Raw genomic sequence first — 17322 nt, forward strand, 5'->3', positions numbered from 1 at the left:
TAGAGTCAACAAGCTCTCAGGAGCCACACAGCCTTCCCCCAGAAGGCTCCTCCCTGCCACCCTCACCCCACAAAGACCCTCTTTGCTTTAAGCAAACACTAGTTCTCCCCCAGGGTCTCCTCATCTCCACTTACTTCTGGGTAGGAAAGTGGGGTCAAGGTAACCCTTGCAACCTAACTGCCATTCCAGAACATTAGTCTTCCACCCTGAACGAAAAGTCCTACTGCTCTGAGGCTACGCCATCAGGAATTTATGTAACACCCTCTACCCCCACTTGCTATAGTCATCTCCAACGTCCATTCTTCCATTTCCTGAACCCACTCATTGAGGACTAAGCAGAGAGCAAGACTGTAAGTCAAGTCCCGCACCATCTTTCTGTGTGGCATCAAAGTCCATGTGGACAACTCATTCAATAACAAAATGCCTTGGTCTTTTCCTTACTGACATTCACCTCCACTCCTAACCCACACCCCTCAGAACTGCACTCCTCTGAAATAATAAACTCAAAAGCTTCATTCTGACTTTGGCCTCCCAGCTTTTCAGTTCTCTCCCTTGGCTACTCTTTCTTCTTTTGATTTCTTCAGAAGCCAGGGCTTGATCTCTCTAACTCTGACCTCCATCAGATTCTGCTTTCTTCTGTACGTACTTCAGATTCTATGGTTTTCCATCTCAAACATTACCCTACTTCGTTCTTCTTCCATTGCACGTGCTTGACATAACCCCATCCCTGCACTGATTCCCCTGTTTAATCTTTCTGTGGTAGCACTTGGACTTCTGACTGCCTCTGCTAAAGAAAACCACCCAGTCCTGACAACTGCAGTCACATTTGAAATCATGCTTTTCAGTCTCTTCTGGGCTCCTAAAGTGCCTGGCAATTCCATGATTTCCTGGTTTGCTCTTCCCCTCACCCTTTGCTCTTCAGGAGCTTTACTGCAAAACTCCTCAACCCTCCTGAAACTGTGGGCTGTCCCACTCCTGCAGATAACTTCAACACATCACAGAGAAGAGAGAAGTCTTAAGATGGGAACCCCTGCTTCAACAGCCTGCCCCCAAGCTGCAGTCTCATTACATGGTTGTCACGTGGGTATTTGAGGATGGAACAAATGGACCCTACCCAGCCTAGTTTTCTCAGTGACACTGCTCTACTATTCTGCTGTGCCCTTCCCTCAAACCATCAGCCCTTTCTCCTCTACTTTTCCATTAGCACTGTGCATTCTCAAGCCTCTTCCACCCAAAAACACCACCCTAGGACCTCCAATCTTCCTAGAGCAATTGCCCTCTTCTCTTTTCCCCCAAACCTCCTTAGAAGAGTTGTCTACAGACCCTTTTCTCCACTTCTTTACCTTCCATCCATACCAATTTACCACCATCTGGCTTCACCACTCCTGGGATCATTCTCATGAAATGTCAATAACAGCTTCCCTTCCTGTTATTAAATCAGAAGGACACGTTTCCGTCCTCATTTCTTCTCATCTTTCTGTGGCACAAGACACCAGTGACTACTCCCCTTCCATGCTCTACTTTCTTTCCTTGATTTTTAAGCCATGAATTTCTCTTGGCTCTTTGAGATTTCTGAACAATTGACATTGTTTCTTCTCATTTTCTTTTCATGGGCAGCCTTCTTCTGTCTATATTTAAACTCTGTATTTCCACATACTCAATCCCAGGACTATATTTCTCAATATTCAATTTATTCTGTCTCGTTATAATCCTGTTGGCCAAGTTATATTAATAAATGCCCATCACTTTGCAGGCCATTAGAGCTTCCTTGACTCCAGAGCTCTCTCCTGAGCACCAGACTCATGTCTGATTGACTCCATGAACATCTCAAATTCAACATATCCAAAACAAAATTCATCTTCCATCCTGCACCTACTTCTCTCTCTGCATTTATTTTCTTCATTTACTCCCTCACAAACATCCCTGCATAATCCATGTGGATCCTCTTTCTCCCGGCTTGGGCTGTGCACATGCTTTCTTCTTGGATCACTCCTCTATAGTGTTAATCCCATTCTCCCCGAGTCTTTGGATTCTCAACTTAAATTTCAATTCCTCTGGGAAACCTTGCCCAACTTCCCAAATCCAGGTTAAGCACCTTTCCGATGAGCTACCACAAAACCATTCATTATCACATTTATTTCACTTTATTATGAGTGCCTGCTTACTTGTATGTAACACCCAATAAGCTATAAGTTCTGGAAAGGCAAGAACCACAGCTGTTGAATCTCCAGCACCCAGCTGTATCTGGCATAAAGGCACTACATAAATATGTGTGGACTGAGTAAACAAATGAACAGATAATGTGAAAATGAGATAACTTTGTAAGACATTCCACTCTTAAATGTGGTACCTAGCTATACAGGGCATTACAATATTATTATAATCTAAGGTATGCATTTTAATGAAAAACTGGCTAGAATAGCATATTGTGATAGAAAACAAATGCATTTAAAAATTGTTTTCTTTTGATAATGTTGCCATCAAACAAATGCATTTTAAAATCATGTTTAAGGAAATTTTTGGAGTAATTACTTAAACTCATTTCTGTTCTTAGAATACCCTTTTGGAACTTCTACTTTTTTACCTTAACTTTAATTATTGGGACTAAACCATACACCAACAATACTAATTTGGGTTTTTATCCAATAAGAATATAAATTAATATTTGTAAAGGTCTTAATATTTGAATGGAAGAATGGTAAATACATTTAAAGTATACGCAAAATAAACACAATATGATGCGAAATAAATTCGTTGTTTTTGTTTTTGTTTTGAGACAGTCTCACTCTGTTGCCCAGGCTGGAGTGCAGTGGCACAATCTCGGCTCACTGCAACCTCTGCCTCCTGGGTTCATGCAATTCTCCTGCCCCAGCTTCCTGAGTAGCTGGGATTACAGGCGTGCACCACCACATCCAGCTAATTTTTGTATTTTTAGTAGAGATGGGGTTTTGCCATGTTGGACAGGCTGGTTTTGAACTCCTGGCCTCAGGCAATCCACCCTCCTCAGCCTCCCAAAGTGCTGTGATTGCTAGCATGAACTGCCGCACCTGGCCAAAATAAATTCTAATTAATAGTGCTATGTACGTCCCAAGAAGAAGAAGAAAGATAAACTTGGAAAATAAGACTTCACAGATGGGAAGAAAATATATCTAGAACTACAAGAAGTAAATGTGTTTAAGAAACAAACCTTCCATATCAAAATCTGCTGCAACCTCTGCATCTTCACCAAGCAGGGTAGAGCTTGTTGACGATGGCAATGCAATGCTAATTTTCTCTAAACTCATTTCTTCTTCCAAATTTTTGATCCAGTCTGGACTTTTTAAAGCAATAGTTATAGTCCGATTCAATAACTAGTGGAGTAAAAGAGATATAAAATAAAGATTAACATGAAAGTTAATTATTTTGGAATAAAGAGGCTGACTTCGTTAAACTATGCAATGGTATAGACAGTTAATTTAGTTAGACAATTCAGCATAGTTCTTTCACATATACTAAATTTTAAACTAGTTTAAAAGTAAACATTTGTTTACTCAGTTCTCCCTTCAAATGCCTGTGGTGATAAAGATCTTTTCTAGGCTGCCCAGAGATGTAAGTTTCCTTTGCTATAACAACTATGTTTTCCTGGCCAGATGTAAATTCACCAACAACTTTGCCATGTAACTTTATACTTTCTTTACTTTGATTCAAGTAATTGTTCCCATGTGAAACAACTACAAAAGAGACAGCAGAAAATCTTTAAAATGCATTTCCTGTTCCTATTCATTTGGTCTTTCTTAACTTGGCATATGGTCCTGAGAGCTGCTATACTGTCAGCTGCTAAGTGCTAACCTATACTTTTAGCATTTCAAATGTCAGAAGAATATTAAAAGAACTGAACACCATTTTAAATCTTCAACAAAAATTAATCATTCTAAAAACACAATGAGTTCTACCTGTGAAACTGGCACTCTACCTTCTCTATAAATTTGGGTGACTTTTAGACTAAAGTATAATCTAAGACAACCAAGACATTATAATCAAGTTATAGCACATCATGTCAATGTATTTTTAAAAAACTCTCAAAAAAACTTGCTGATAACAGCAAGACTCTTTGGTCAAGGATAAACGTGCACTAGAAAGGAGTTCTCATTTAGAACCCATATCCTTGTAACAGACTTGCTTTCTAAATTTAATCTCTCTCCCACATAGTTTCAATTTCCTTTGTTTGAAGAGTTTCTTAATGTGAACAAGATGTGAATATTTTTGGTATTTGCAAATGAACTGTGTAGCTGTGATCAATATGCTGTGCTGACAGTTGGCACCTTTGTGGGTACAGATCTTCCTTGGCTCAAAGTGTTACTGATATTGGAATTCCTTGAAGGCATAATAATGGAGGGGTTGAAAGTTGCTGAACTGAGTGACACAGCTGTGTTTATTAGTAATTTAGCATCCACACTGAACTTTAAAGTCAGAATCCTAAGAATTCATAATCCTTTACTTGCTAAGTAGATATAAGTACTAAAATCAATCCAATTTCAGAACTTAACATGCTTTACAAGTCATATATTACTTTTTAAAGTCAACAAAATTCTTTTATATTCATCAAAAAATACTAACAAGCATTCTTAAATACCTATCACCATAATGGTCAATTAAGATATAATTCCTTAGGAATATCCCCTTGATAGAGACCAGGGCCAAATGAAAAGGAAGAAATTTAGAAGGCAAAAAAAAAAATACTCAAAAAGATACATAGAGGTTCGCTGGAATATTGGTTTTACTAATTAAGAATAGGAAATAATCTAGATGTCTATGAATAGGAGTTTGGTTTAATAAATGTATATATTTATTCACATAATGAAATTAATGAAGCCATTAAAAATCACATATTTGTTTAACATGTCCCTGACACAGTCACAAGAGGTAGTAAGAAACAGCTTTATAATATGGTTTCAATTTGTGTTTGCATATTCACATATCCCATTTGTGTTAATGTGTCTGTGTGTATAAAATCCCATTTGTATTTATATATGTATATTTTAACATGAAGATTAAATTACTTCAGAATGGTAAGATTATGTGAGTGGTCTTATTTTTAATTCTTTTCCGTATTTCCTGATACATTATTTTACATGAGTATACTAGTATTACATTTAGGAAAACGAAACTCTACAAAACCTATTTTGAAAGCAATACACACAAAGAATTTTTTTTTTTTTTTTTTTGAGACAGAGTCTTGTTCTGTTGCCCAGGCTGGAGTGCACTGGTGCAATCTCAGCTCACTGCAACCTCCACCATCCAGGTTCAAGTGATTCTCCTGCCTCAGTCTCCCAAGCAGCTGGGATTACAGGCACCCACCACAACGCCTGGCTACTTCTTGTATTTTTAGAAGAGACGGGGTTTTGCCATGTTGGCCAGGCTGGTCTCACACTCCTGAACTCAGGTGATCCGCCTGTCTCTGCCTCCCAAAGTGCTGGGATTACAGGCATGAGCCACCGCGCTCAGCCTAATACACATAAAGAATTTTTTTTCTTCGGCCGGGCGCAGTGGCTCACACCTGTAATCCCAGCACTTTGGGAGGCCAAGGCGGGAGGATCACGAGGTCAGGAGATGGAGATCATCCTGGCTAACATGGTGAAATCCCATCTCTACTAAAAAATACAAAAAATTAGCCGGGCGTGGTGGCGGGCGCCTGTAGTCCCAGCTACTCGGGAGGCTGAGGCAGGAGAATGGCGTGAATCCGGGAGGCGGAGCTTGTAGTGAGCTGAGATGGCGCCACTCCAGTCCAGCCTGGGCGACAGAGTGAAACTCCATCTCAAAAAAAAAAAAAAAAAAAAGAATTTTTTTTCTCCAAAGAAGTTGATGTGACAGAAGAGGAAGCTCAGGCCAGTGCTCATGGAGTAGGTCAGTGCTGCAGGAATCAGGCCTAGAGTACAGTCCATCCTGTGCACTGACCATATACTTAGAAATTTAGGATTTGAGTCTAAAAGAGTTCAGAATAAAATGACGGGTGCAGCACTTCAGAGAGGCAAAACTGTTCCAGGCCAACAATGTAAGTTTCTGTCATCAATGACTTTTCAAATCACTGGTTAGGAATATTTCCATTCCTTAAAAATTTCTGAAATACTTCAATGGGATGGATTTGTTATCTCTGGAAATTAATTTAGTTATGTTTGAAGAAGATAACTAGGTAAGCCAAGCCAATGAAACAAATTCCTAGGAATAATGAGCACCTCCCTCCCTTGTTTTCTGGTAAATAATGCATTTTCTTCACTTGATAGAACGTTTTTCTACTATACAGATGAGCCAGACTACCCCCAATTAAAATTTTAAAACTTTTTGCATCATAAAATGTAATAAATCAAATTAGGTGCTAAACATGTTTCCTTCTTAGTCTATATCAACAGTTAATATCTCTGGGGAGAGACCTAAATAAGCCTAGGCTAGTCAGAAATCCAGTCTAAATAAAAAACATTAAATAACTCCTCGAATATGCCATAAGGTCTTTTCCGCTCCCATTTAAATAATTTTGCTGCATGTCTATAAAAACATCGTTATCATCTTCAGGCATTTAATTTCAGAATGGTTTAGAATCAACAAATGCTACCTTACCTCTTTACCATTTAGGCTCAGAACATTCAAGGCAGAGCTTCCCTCCAAAAATGTAACCCACATTTTATCTTCTACAAATCTTTAAGAAAGAGAAAACCAATAAAAAACCGTAATTAATATCATAGACATAACAAGGTCAGTGACGACTCCCACGATTACCAATTAACAAAGGCCCGCAGAGGCCAGGAAGTAAAAAGTAAAGGAGGGAGTGCAGGTAGGGCTAGTGGTGACCTGGAGAGGGCACTCTTCCCCTAAAAACACTCCAATTTCTTTCAAATACTGTTAATGGAACAGCCACAAGAAATGGGTCTGTGCACCTCCATTTGTGATCACTGCTAATCCAGTCCCATCCAATCCTCTATTTCATTGACAAGGCAAAAAGGGAAAGATGTTAAGTGACTTGTTCAAAGTGACTCTATAAGGAGAATACGTTACAGGGCTGGGATTCAAGTCTCCTGACCTCACAACCCTGTCCTATGTATTTTCATTGTCTCAGTGACTTCCCTGAAGAAAATTTCCTATGATCAAAAAAGATGAGAGTTGTCAGTGAAAGAAAACAAAACCAGACTGGCCCCAAGAAGCCTTAGGTTGTGCTTCTTGTCTTTCGTCACTGACAAACATTTACTCTTTTGGGACTTCAATGGTCTTTGATAGGATTCCAAGTTTTCACTTTTGAAATAAAACTCTCAAGAGGAAAAAAAATAAATAAAAAGGACAGAACAAGTTCTGAAGAGGGTCACGGGTATGTAATTAAGTTATTATTCAAAAAAGAACAAATTATGTTATCAATCTATTACAGAAATAATTTGGCAAGTTGAACCACAAGTTCAGAAATCTTTACAGATTTTTCCACAATGAGAGAGGGGAAAACATGTACACACACACACACACACACACACAATCACTTTCCCCCTAGCCCCCTGCTTAAACTAGGATTTCAAAGTATGAATTATGAATATTAAGAGGAAAAGGCCAAAAACAAAAGTGTGCACAAGTACTTCACCCTGGTAAAATCAAGGGCCGGGAGGGACTGGAACAGATTTCTACAATCCCGCAAATATGACCCAGGCAACTGATTCAGTTTCTTTGGCATAAAGCTATATTGCAGGATGCTATTCTTTGAAATACACAGGGAGACCATTCTTACCTAACTACATGAAGGTATCTTTTTCAGATTGTTGACAATGGAGAATATCCCTCCTCCAAAGGTTATTATCACCACGGTAAGCATACATTTATGCCACACCAGTCCTCTAAAACCCCAAACATTATTTTTTCTTTGATAGGTACCAACACTTTTGTGGTCCTGGGTTAGGGCTAGTATCTTTGTCCTTATTCTCAATCAGCAATGTGCCCCTTACACATTTCTAACTTTAACAAGGGATTCTGGTTCTTATATCTATTGATTTATGTAAGTTCTTTTGGAAGCTGTATTTTCTTCCTGCTTTTACCCACTATGGTAAAAGCTTCTAGACTTTTCCTTCAATTAATGTAAGCATCTATATGTATTTAAATTTATCCCACACACATTTCCAGGGAACCTCTTATTTAAAAATAAAGGGGTTTACAGAGTTTACTCACTCCTTAATGGCTTAGTCTAGACTAAAAGGTAATAATCAGTTTCTTCTTACTGCTTATAGAGATCCTCTTTGTTGACTTTCAGTGTCTGCTTTTTCTCTTCCAACTTAGTCATCTTGGGGTTTAACAACCAGAATATTCCAGGTTGGAGACACCCCATGGTTTTATAATGTTAGGTTAATGCCTTAGTTTCTTACCAATACTTTTCCTAATGATGACAAACATTTGGGGGAAACCTTCTCACTTCAATTTAACAAGTTCTTTAGAGGTTGGGTTATAAAGACAAGTCCCTTTCCTGTATCAGAGTCTTTCATCCCTTACACAGTTTGGATTCTTTGTAGCTCAGTGCAGTATTTCACATTTGCTCAGGAAGACATTTATCTGCTACTTTGCTGCCCACTCACACGGTCTACATGATGCTTCTGGTGGTTTGGCTTTTCTGTACTTGGCAAAGTATACTGTCATCTGTACACTTACAGATTTCACTGTGTACTTTCTAGAACCTTAAGATTTTTTAAATGTTTTGTTTTAATTTGAAAGCTTTGGGATAGATCTTTGTCAAAAGATTTGAGCAAAGTCTAAACACAATTTCTTCTCCATTTGTTCATTTACTCTCTGAAAGGACTTGAGGAGTCTTTGATTTTCACTCTGTAGAAGCCATACCATCTTAATTCTGTGGACTACGCCCTTTAGGATCTGGGGGTGTCATTACACACATGCTGACCTTCCCTACTAGATTACAAGCAGGAGTTGTATCTTCTATTTCTCCTCTGCTCTTCTACAGCAACTAGTATAGAGATCCGCCCACCAAATATCTATAAAACATACCTAACTAAGCAAATGAATGGTATTTAAAGGGATTTAATGGTACCTCTTTCCCTATGAAATTCAAACACATGCACACATGCACATCATTCAATCTCAAAACTGCTGTATAGTTGGAAGAGAAAGTTTTTAAAACAATGAAAGAGGCATCTGGTTCTGCAAAAGGCAGATGGCTAAGTCAATAAGGGAAACCAAGACTGGAAGGGAATGACTCCTGACTATTCATCACATCTCTGTTTGTTAGAAATTAAACATACTTAAAATTACTCAAATTTTTTTAACTGAGGCAGGGAGGGAGTCACTGTTACTTCTCCTCAAAACAAACAAACAAAAAAATAGCAATCACAGCTTCATTTTGTTATAGGGTTTTGTTACATGTTCTATTGTGTAGGAATCATGAGAGTTCATATCTGAACTTGCACCTATTTTTGTTTTCAATTGTTCACATAAAGTTTTACTATTTAGCTGGATGTGGGGGCTCATGCCTATAGTCCCAGCACTTTGTGGGGCTGAGCTGGGCAGATCGCTTATGGCCAGGGGTTTGAGAACAGCCTGGGCATCATGGTGAAATCCTGCCTCTACAAAAAAAAACCAAAACGAACAAACAAACAAACAAAAACCACAAAACTTAGCCAGGCATGGTGGTGTGCACTTGTAGACCCAGCTATTTGGGAGGCTGAGGTGGGAGAATTGCTTGAGCCCATGTGGTTGGGGCTGCAGTGAGACATAAACACACGACTGCATTCCAGCCTGGGCGACTGGGTGAGACCCTGTCTTAAAAAAAAAGTTTCATGGCCGGGCGCGGTGGCTCACACCTGTAATCCCAGCACTTTGGGAGGCCGAGGTGGGTGGATCACGAGGTCAGGAGATCGAGACCATCCTGGCTAACATGGTGAAACCCCATCTCTACTAAAAAATACAAAAAATTAGCCAGGCGTGGTGGCAGGTGCCTGTAGTCCCAGCTACTTGGGAGGCTGAGGCAGGAGAATGGTGTGAATCCGGGAGGCGGAGCTTGCAGCGAGCAGAGATTGCGCCATTGCACTTCAACCTAGGTGACAGAGCCAGACTTCGTCTCAAAAAAAAAAGTTTTGCTATTCATTTAACCTTTCTAAGTAGAGAATTCAGTTATAAAACCTATAGAATAATATCCACAGTATGGTTTTTCTTTAGTTTGGAAATAAAAATACCATATACTAAACACTAAATAAGGTGATATCTTTCTTTTTTAAAATTCTCTCCTTCCCCAAATAAGGTGATTTCTATATAGAAATAATTGTTTATGAATCACGAGCTACTTTTGCATAATAAACATCTTACCTTATAAGTATAACTTCACCAAAACTTGCAAACTGCTGCAGAAGCTCATCAATCAAGGCATCATCAAAAAAATTATTTTCTGGTAAAGAACTTTTGATTGAGACCAATACCGTACCATCTGGTGGACCCTGAACTGCAATTACTTCTTTATAAATGTTTTGCCTCTCTTCAGCTTCAACTTCAAATATATCTATATCAATCAGGGCAACGACAGGCCTTAAGGCATAAAGAAAGATAGATGTATTAGAAATGTTTTTAAAAGGGTGTATTTCGAACAAATTTCAAACACCATTAGAAAAACTGAGACTGCTTAAACCTATGGTCAGAAGTCTTCAGCTCAGCTCTTCCATAGTGCAGCAAAGTGCCTGGAGTCCACGTGTACAGGATTTTGCTTTCATCTTGAAAACTAGCATTTAGAAGATCTAGATCTTCAGCTGCAGTCAGAAGAAAAGAAAACAAGAGAAGCTGTATGAGCAGGACAGATCGTGTAGAGCAAAGAGGCATTCTCCTTCCTTTCATGAGCTTCAGTGGTTTGAGGCTGAAATGCCAGAAACACCTGGTAATAGGCAGGCAGTCTAAACACCTTTAAATTCGAAAGGCTTTTGGTAAAGTTATCTTTTTATTCTTTATTTAGTAAAAATTAAGATATGGCTTTACTTCTGAGATTACTTAAAGGACTGTGACTAAACGGTGTTTCATAAACAATTTAAGAGACAAGTGGCAGTTCAAAACACATGCAAACCACTAAAGTTAGTTTAGTTAAAAACCTAAAATTAGCTTCAATTAAAAATTTCACAAAAATATTTCCTTGCTTCTCTTTACATGAAATTATATGAAAATAGGCTGAAAAATTAAATAAGTTATTATAAACAGATTTGAGAATATTTTTTAAAATCTGACATATTTATTTATTCTATTCTAGATAATGTTTCTTGAAAAACAATATTCTCCTCATTTGACATTATGTCATTCCCTGCTTCCTCATAAGTTTACATTAAATAAAGAAGTCCATTTCCCAACCTGATCTATCAAAAGGCCATTTTCTCCTTCTCCAAAGGACACGGTCTGTCCATGCAGGGGTGCGGCACTTTTCACTGGTGTCATAGTCGTCAGAAAACAAGTCATACTTATATGTCGGAGCAAAGGTTACCTTTCCTTCTAAAAATCCTCTAAAAATCTAAAATAAACATATACAAAATAAGTCATTCCCAAATAGCAACAAGTTCTGTTTTCATTCAGGCAGCCATCCATTAAATGTCTACTATATGCTGGATCTTCTCAGAAGAAATCTGTATGCGTCTGACGAACACTTCTAGCTGAATGGAACAAAGCTTAGAAAAATAACCTGAGACGGAGCCTTTTTCATACTGATAGGGATAGGAGGCAGGGAAATTCTGGGCAGAAGTGGGTGTGTCCCCAGCAAGGGCTCCACCCTCAAGCCAAAAAGCCTGTTACCAGAGCCCCATGTGAGAACTTATATCCCTGTTTTCCTGCTCAAATGTTGCTTTTTTCAAAACCGCCCATGGCCTGCCTTGCCCCCAATCCTGTGCCCATAAAAACCCCAGGCTCAGCTGGCAGAGAGAAGCAGCTGGACATCAGAGAGAAGCAGCTTGTCTTCAAAGGGACAGCTTGGCAGTGTAGTTTTGGAGAGGAGTCTGGCCATGTGATGGCTGGACTTCAGGGGAAGATTATTTATTGCTTTGTCCCCTTTTCAGCTCCCCTTCCCACCAAGAGCCATTTTCATCGGCAATAAAATCCCCCACATTTACCATCTTCAATTTGTTCATGCGACCTCATTCCTCCTGGACACCACACAAGAACTCGGGTGCCATGAGTGTGGGTGCATAAGGCTGTCGCACTGACCCTCCACTAAGCTGTTAACACTTAAGCCATCTGCAGGCGGCAAAGCTAAAATGGCACTGTAACACTTCCTCTGGGGCTTCAGCGGTTGCAGGCACCCTCCCCTAGATGCTGCCTCGGGGCTGGTACAGAGTTCGTTCTTGCTGGTGCCCAAAAGTGCTCACCCCACCTCCTGCAGTCACTCACCAGAACTCCCACTCCCACAGGGGTGGAGCGCAGCAGGTCAAGTGAACGGAGTTCGTCCCGTCAGTGTCCATGCACTCCAGTTCCCACTTGCGAAGGGGTCAGGGAAATATCCTGCTTCAATACCACTTGTTTGACATTCGATAAAACCAACTACATGAATAAGGGAATTCTGCCCAATCTTTGAGCTATATGAGACATTTGGAACTGTAAATGGGATTTTGGAAACATCTAGCCTGATATCTTATTCTCAAATGAGGTGCTGAGGCCTGAAAACGTAACATGGTGCCCAAAGTGTTAGAATTCAAGTCTGGGGATCACCAGGCACCATACCAGATGGCCACTGATTCTTTTACCTAAAACATATATATATTTAATAAATTCTTCCCAAATTTTGTGGTCATAAGCTTTAAGAAGTGTTTCAAAAGTCAGATGACATAAACAAAAGAAAAGTCAATAACCACAAGACTTAACCCCCCCAAAAAAAACAGCCCTAAAGACTAAGATTCTAAACTATTACCAAGGAAAAAAAAGTTTATCCTTCTATTTGAAAGTGAATCTTATAGATACATACTATATTTTTCTTTATGGGAATTATTATAGGTTTTCTCTTTCCTATTTTTATTACTTTTAAGGGAGGACACCAACCCTCATATTGTCTTATGCCCAATTTCTGCCTCCAAAGAAAGAAGCAAAAACTAAAAGGCAGAAATGGAAGCCACAGGCAGACAGTCTGGCACCGCACGCCCTGGGCCTGGTAGTTAAAAATCAACCCCCGACCTAACTGCTTGTGTTATCTATAGATTTCAGGCATTGTATGGAAAAGCATCATGAAAATCCCTGTCTTGTTCTGTTCTGTTCATCAGTGCATGCAGCCCCTGGTCACATACCCCCTGCTTGCTCAATCAATCATGACCCTATCACGCAGACCCCCTTGGAGTTGTAAGCCCTTAAAAGGGACAGGAATTGCTCACTCGGGGAGCTTGGTTTTTGGAGACGTGAGTCCGCTGATGCTCCCAGCTGAATAAAGCCCTTTCCTTCTACAACTCGGTGTCTGAGGGGTTCTTGTCTAAGGCTCGTGCTGCTACATTTCTTGGTTCCCTGACCAGGAAGCAAGGTGATTAACAGACCAGGAAGCGAGGTGATTAACAGACCGTGGAGGCAGCCCCTTAGGCGGCTTAGGCCTGCCCTGTGGAGCATCCCTGTGGGGGATTCTGGTCAGCCTGAGCGACAAGGATCCTGAGAGCACTCCCGGGTAGGTAACTGCCCCAGTGGAACGCCTCACCAGAGCAGTGCGTGGCAGGTCCCCATGAGTTCAAGGAAAAACTTATGTTGGCCCCAGCCCTAGGACTACCAGATTTGACAAAGCCCTTTACACTCTATGTGTCAGAAAGATAAAAAATGGCAGTTGGAGTTTTAACCCAGATTGTGTGGCTCTGGCCAAGGCCAGTGGCCTATCTTTCAAAACTAGATGGGGTTTCCAAAGGCTGGCCCCCATGTCTAAGGGCCCTGGCGGCAACAGCCCAGTAAGCACAAGAAGCAGATAAACTAACCCTTGGGCAAAACCTGAATATAAAGGCCTCCCTCCCATGCTGTGGTAACTTGATGAATACCAAAGGACATCACTGGCTAACAAATGCTAGATTAACCAAGTACCAAAGCTTGCTATGTGAAAATCCACGCATAACCACTGACGACTGTAACACCCTAAATTCCACCACCCTGCTCCCAGCATCAGAGAGCCCGGTCAAGCATAACTGTGTAGAAGTGTTGGACTCAGTTTATTCTAGCAGACCTGACCTTTGGGACCAGCCATGGGCATCAGTAGACTGGGAGTTATACATGGACGGGAACAGCTTCATCAACCCAAGGAGAAAGATGTGCAGGATATGCGGTGGTAACTTTGAATGCTGTCACTGAAGCCAAACCATAGACACAGGGCACTTCAGTCCAGAAGGCTGAGCTCATTGCTTTAGCTCGGGCTCTACAACTCAGTGAAGGTAAGACTATTAACATCTACACTGACTCTCGATACGCCTTTCTAACCGTCCAAGTGCATGGAGCATTATATAAGGAAAGGGGGGGCCTGTTAAACTCTGGGGGAAAGGACATAAAATATCAACAAGAAATTCTACAATTATTAGAGACAGTGTGGAAACCTCAGAAGGTGGCAGTCATGCACTGCAGGGGACACCAGTGAGCCTCCACCTCAGTGGCCTTAGGAAACTCCCAAGCTGACTCAAAAACTCGAAAAGCAGCATCTACCCCTTACTGCGCATCAGTAGCAGCCCCCTTACTCCCTCAAACACCTGACCTGGTACCTACCTATTCTAAGGAAGAAAAAGACTTTTTCCACACAGAAGTGGGGCAAGTAATAAAAGGATGGATCAGATTGCCAGATGGGAAGGTAGCTGTGCCACAGCTGCTGACAGCCACAGTTGTACTGGTTGTGCATGAAACCACTCATCTAGGTCAAGACTCACTTGAAAAGTTGTTAGGCTGGTACTTCTACATCTCACACTTGACAGCCCTTGCCAAAGCAGTAGCACAACGGCGCGTTACTTGCCGACAGCACAATGCGAGGCAAGGCCCCACTGTTCCACCCAGCATACAAGCTTATGGAGCGGCTCCTTTTGAGGATCTTCAGGTGGATTTCACAGAAATGCCGAAACGTGGAGGTAACAAGTATTTGCCGGTTCTTGTGTGTACTTACTCTGGGTGGGTGCAGGCTTATCCAACACAAACTGAAAAGGCCTACGAAGTAACCCCTGTGCCTCTCCGAGATCTTATTCCTAGGTTTGGACTGCCCTTACAAATCAGCTCACATAATGGGCCAGCGTTTGTGGCTGACTTGGTACAGAAGACAGCAAAGGCATTAGGAATCACTTGGAAGCTACATGCCGCCTACCGACCTCAGAGTTCCGGAAAGGTGGAGCGAATGAATCAGACTATCAAAAATAGTTTAGGGAAAGTATGTCAGGAAACAGGATTAAAATGGATACAGGCCCTTCCTATGGTATTGTTTAAAATCAGATGCACCCCTTCTAAGAAAACAGGATACTCCCCTTATGAAATACTGTATTGGCCGGGCATGGTGGCTCACGCCTGTAATCCCAGCACTTTGGGAGGCCGAGGCAGGCGGATCACGAGGTCAGGAGATTGAGACCATCCTGGCTAATATGGTAAAAGCCCATCTCTACAAAAAAAAAAAAATACAAAAAGTTAGCCGGGCGTGGTGACGGGCGCCTGTAGTCCCAGCTACTTGGGAGGCTGAGGCAGGAGAATGGCGTGAACCCGGGGGGGCAGAACTTGCAGTGAGCCGAGATCGTGCCACTGCACTCCAGCCTGGGCGACAGAGCAAGACTCTGCCTCAAAAAAAAAAAAAAAAAAAGAAATACTGTATCATAGGCCTCCTCCTATACTAGGGGGACTTCCAGGCACTCCCCGAGAGTTTGGTGAAATTGAGTTACAGTGACAGCTACAGGTTTTGGGAAAAATTACACAAACAATCTCAACTTGGGTAAATGAGAGGTGTTCCGTCAGCTTATTCTCCTCAGCTCACCCTTTCTCTCCAGGTGATTGCATGTGGATCAAGGACTGGAACGTAGCCCCTTTGCGGCCATGGTGGAAAAGACCTCACGCCGTCATCCTGACCACTCCCACGGCTGTAAAGGCAGAAGAAATCCCACCCTGGATCCACCACAGCCATGTGAAGCCTGCAGCTGCTGACATTTGGGAGGCAAAACCGAGCCTGGACAACCCCTGCAAAGTGACTCTAAGGAGGATGACAAGCCCTGCTCCAGTCACATCCGGAAGCTGACTGGTCTACGCACAGCCGAAGCTGAGGAGAATCATCGTGGGACTCGTTTTCCTTATAATTTGGACTTGTATGGTAAAAACTTCCACTGATTTTCCCCGCATGGAGGACTGCTCTCAGTGTATATACATCAGGTTACTGAGGTAGAGCAACAAGTTAAAACAATCTTTCTGTTCTATATAGTTACTATGAATGCCTAGGAATTTTAAAAGGAACATGTTTATATAATGACACTCCGTACAAGGTATGTAGCCCAGGAAACGACCGACCAGATGTGTGTTATGACCCCTCTGAGCCTCCCAAGTCCACAGTTTTTGAAGTAAGATTAAGGACTGAAGACTGGTGGGGACTCGTAAATGATACAAGTAAAGTATTAGCCAGAACAGAAGCAAAAGGGGTGCCCAAACACATAATCATGAAATTTGATGCCTCTGCTGTCATTAATAGCAATAAGTTAGGAATGGGTGTGGCTCTTTTGATTGGGAAAAAGGCTATATGACCAAAAATAAGTTCATTTGTCATGAATTAGGACTATGTGGAAATGAATGTGGATACTGGTCTTGGTTCATTTGGGCCACTTGGATAAAAAATGAAAAGGATCCAGTACACCTTCAGAAAGGAAAAAGTGGCCCTTCCTGTATTAAGGGACAATGTAACCCCTTAGAGCTAGTAATAACCAATCCCCTTGATCCTTGCTGGAAAAAAGGGGAGCGTGTGATCTTAGGAATCGATGGGGCCGGACTGGATCCTTGAGTAAATATCTCAGTTCTAGGAGAAGTTTACAAACCCTCTCCTGAGCCAGTGCTTCAGACTTTCTATGATGAACTAAATGTGCCAGTACCAGAAATTCCAGGAAAAACAAGAAATTTGTTTTTGCAACTAGCCGAGCATGTAGCCCAGTCTCTCAATGTCACTTCATGTTATGTATATGGAGGAACTATAATGGGAGATCAATGGCCATGGGAAGCCTGAGAATTAGTACCTACAGACCCAGTTCCTGATGAACTCCTGGTGCAAAAGAATCACCCTGATAATTTCTGGGTCCTAAAAACCCCAATTATTGGGCAATATTGTATAGCTAGAGAAGGAAAAGAATTCACTCACCCCGTAGAACAACTTAGTTGTCTGGGACAGAAACTGTATAATGGTAC

The 17322-nt window shown here is 41.3% G+C and overlaps 1 protein-coding gene across 24 annotated transcripts in view; it reads right to left on the reverse strand.

Moving 5' to 3' along the window:
- Positions 1 to 17322, reverse strand: part of LOC105472717 (synaptojanin 1) — a 102817-nt gene that overhangs the window by 18483 nt on the left and 67012 nt on the right. For all 24 annotated transcript variants that reach the window (XM_011726244.3, XM_071095624.1, XM_071095634.1 and 21 more), the window contains 5 exons: positions 11332 to 11488; positions 10628 to 10745; positions 10312 to 10527; positions 6592 to 6670; positions 3188 to 3350 (listed from right to left, as the gene is read on the reverse strand). In XM_011726244.3, coding sequence (XP_011724546.2) covers positions 3188 to 3350; positions 6592 to 6670; positions 10312 to 10527; positions 10628 to 10745; positions 11332 to 11488 — 733 coding nt within the window. The remainder of the gene's footprint in view (positions 1 to 3187; positions 3351 to 6591; positions 6671 to 10311; positions 10528 to 10627; positions 10746 to 11331; positions 11489 to 17322) is intronic.

The sequence above is a fragment of the Macaca nemestrina genome, chromosome 4 (genome assembly GCF_043159975.1).
Source record: "Macaca nemestrina isolate mMacNem1 chromosome 4, mMacNem.hap1, whole genome shotgun sequence".
NCBI lineage: Eukaryota > Metazoa > Chordata > Mammalia > Primates > Cercopithecidae > Macaca > Macaca nemestrina.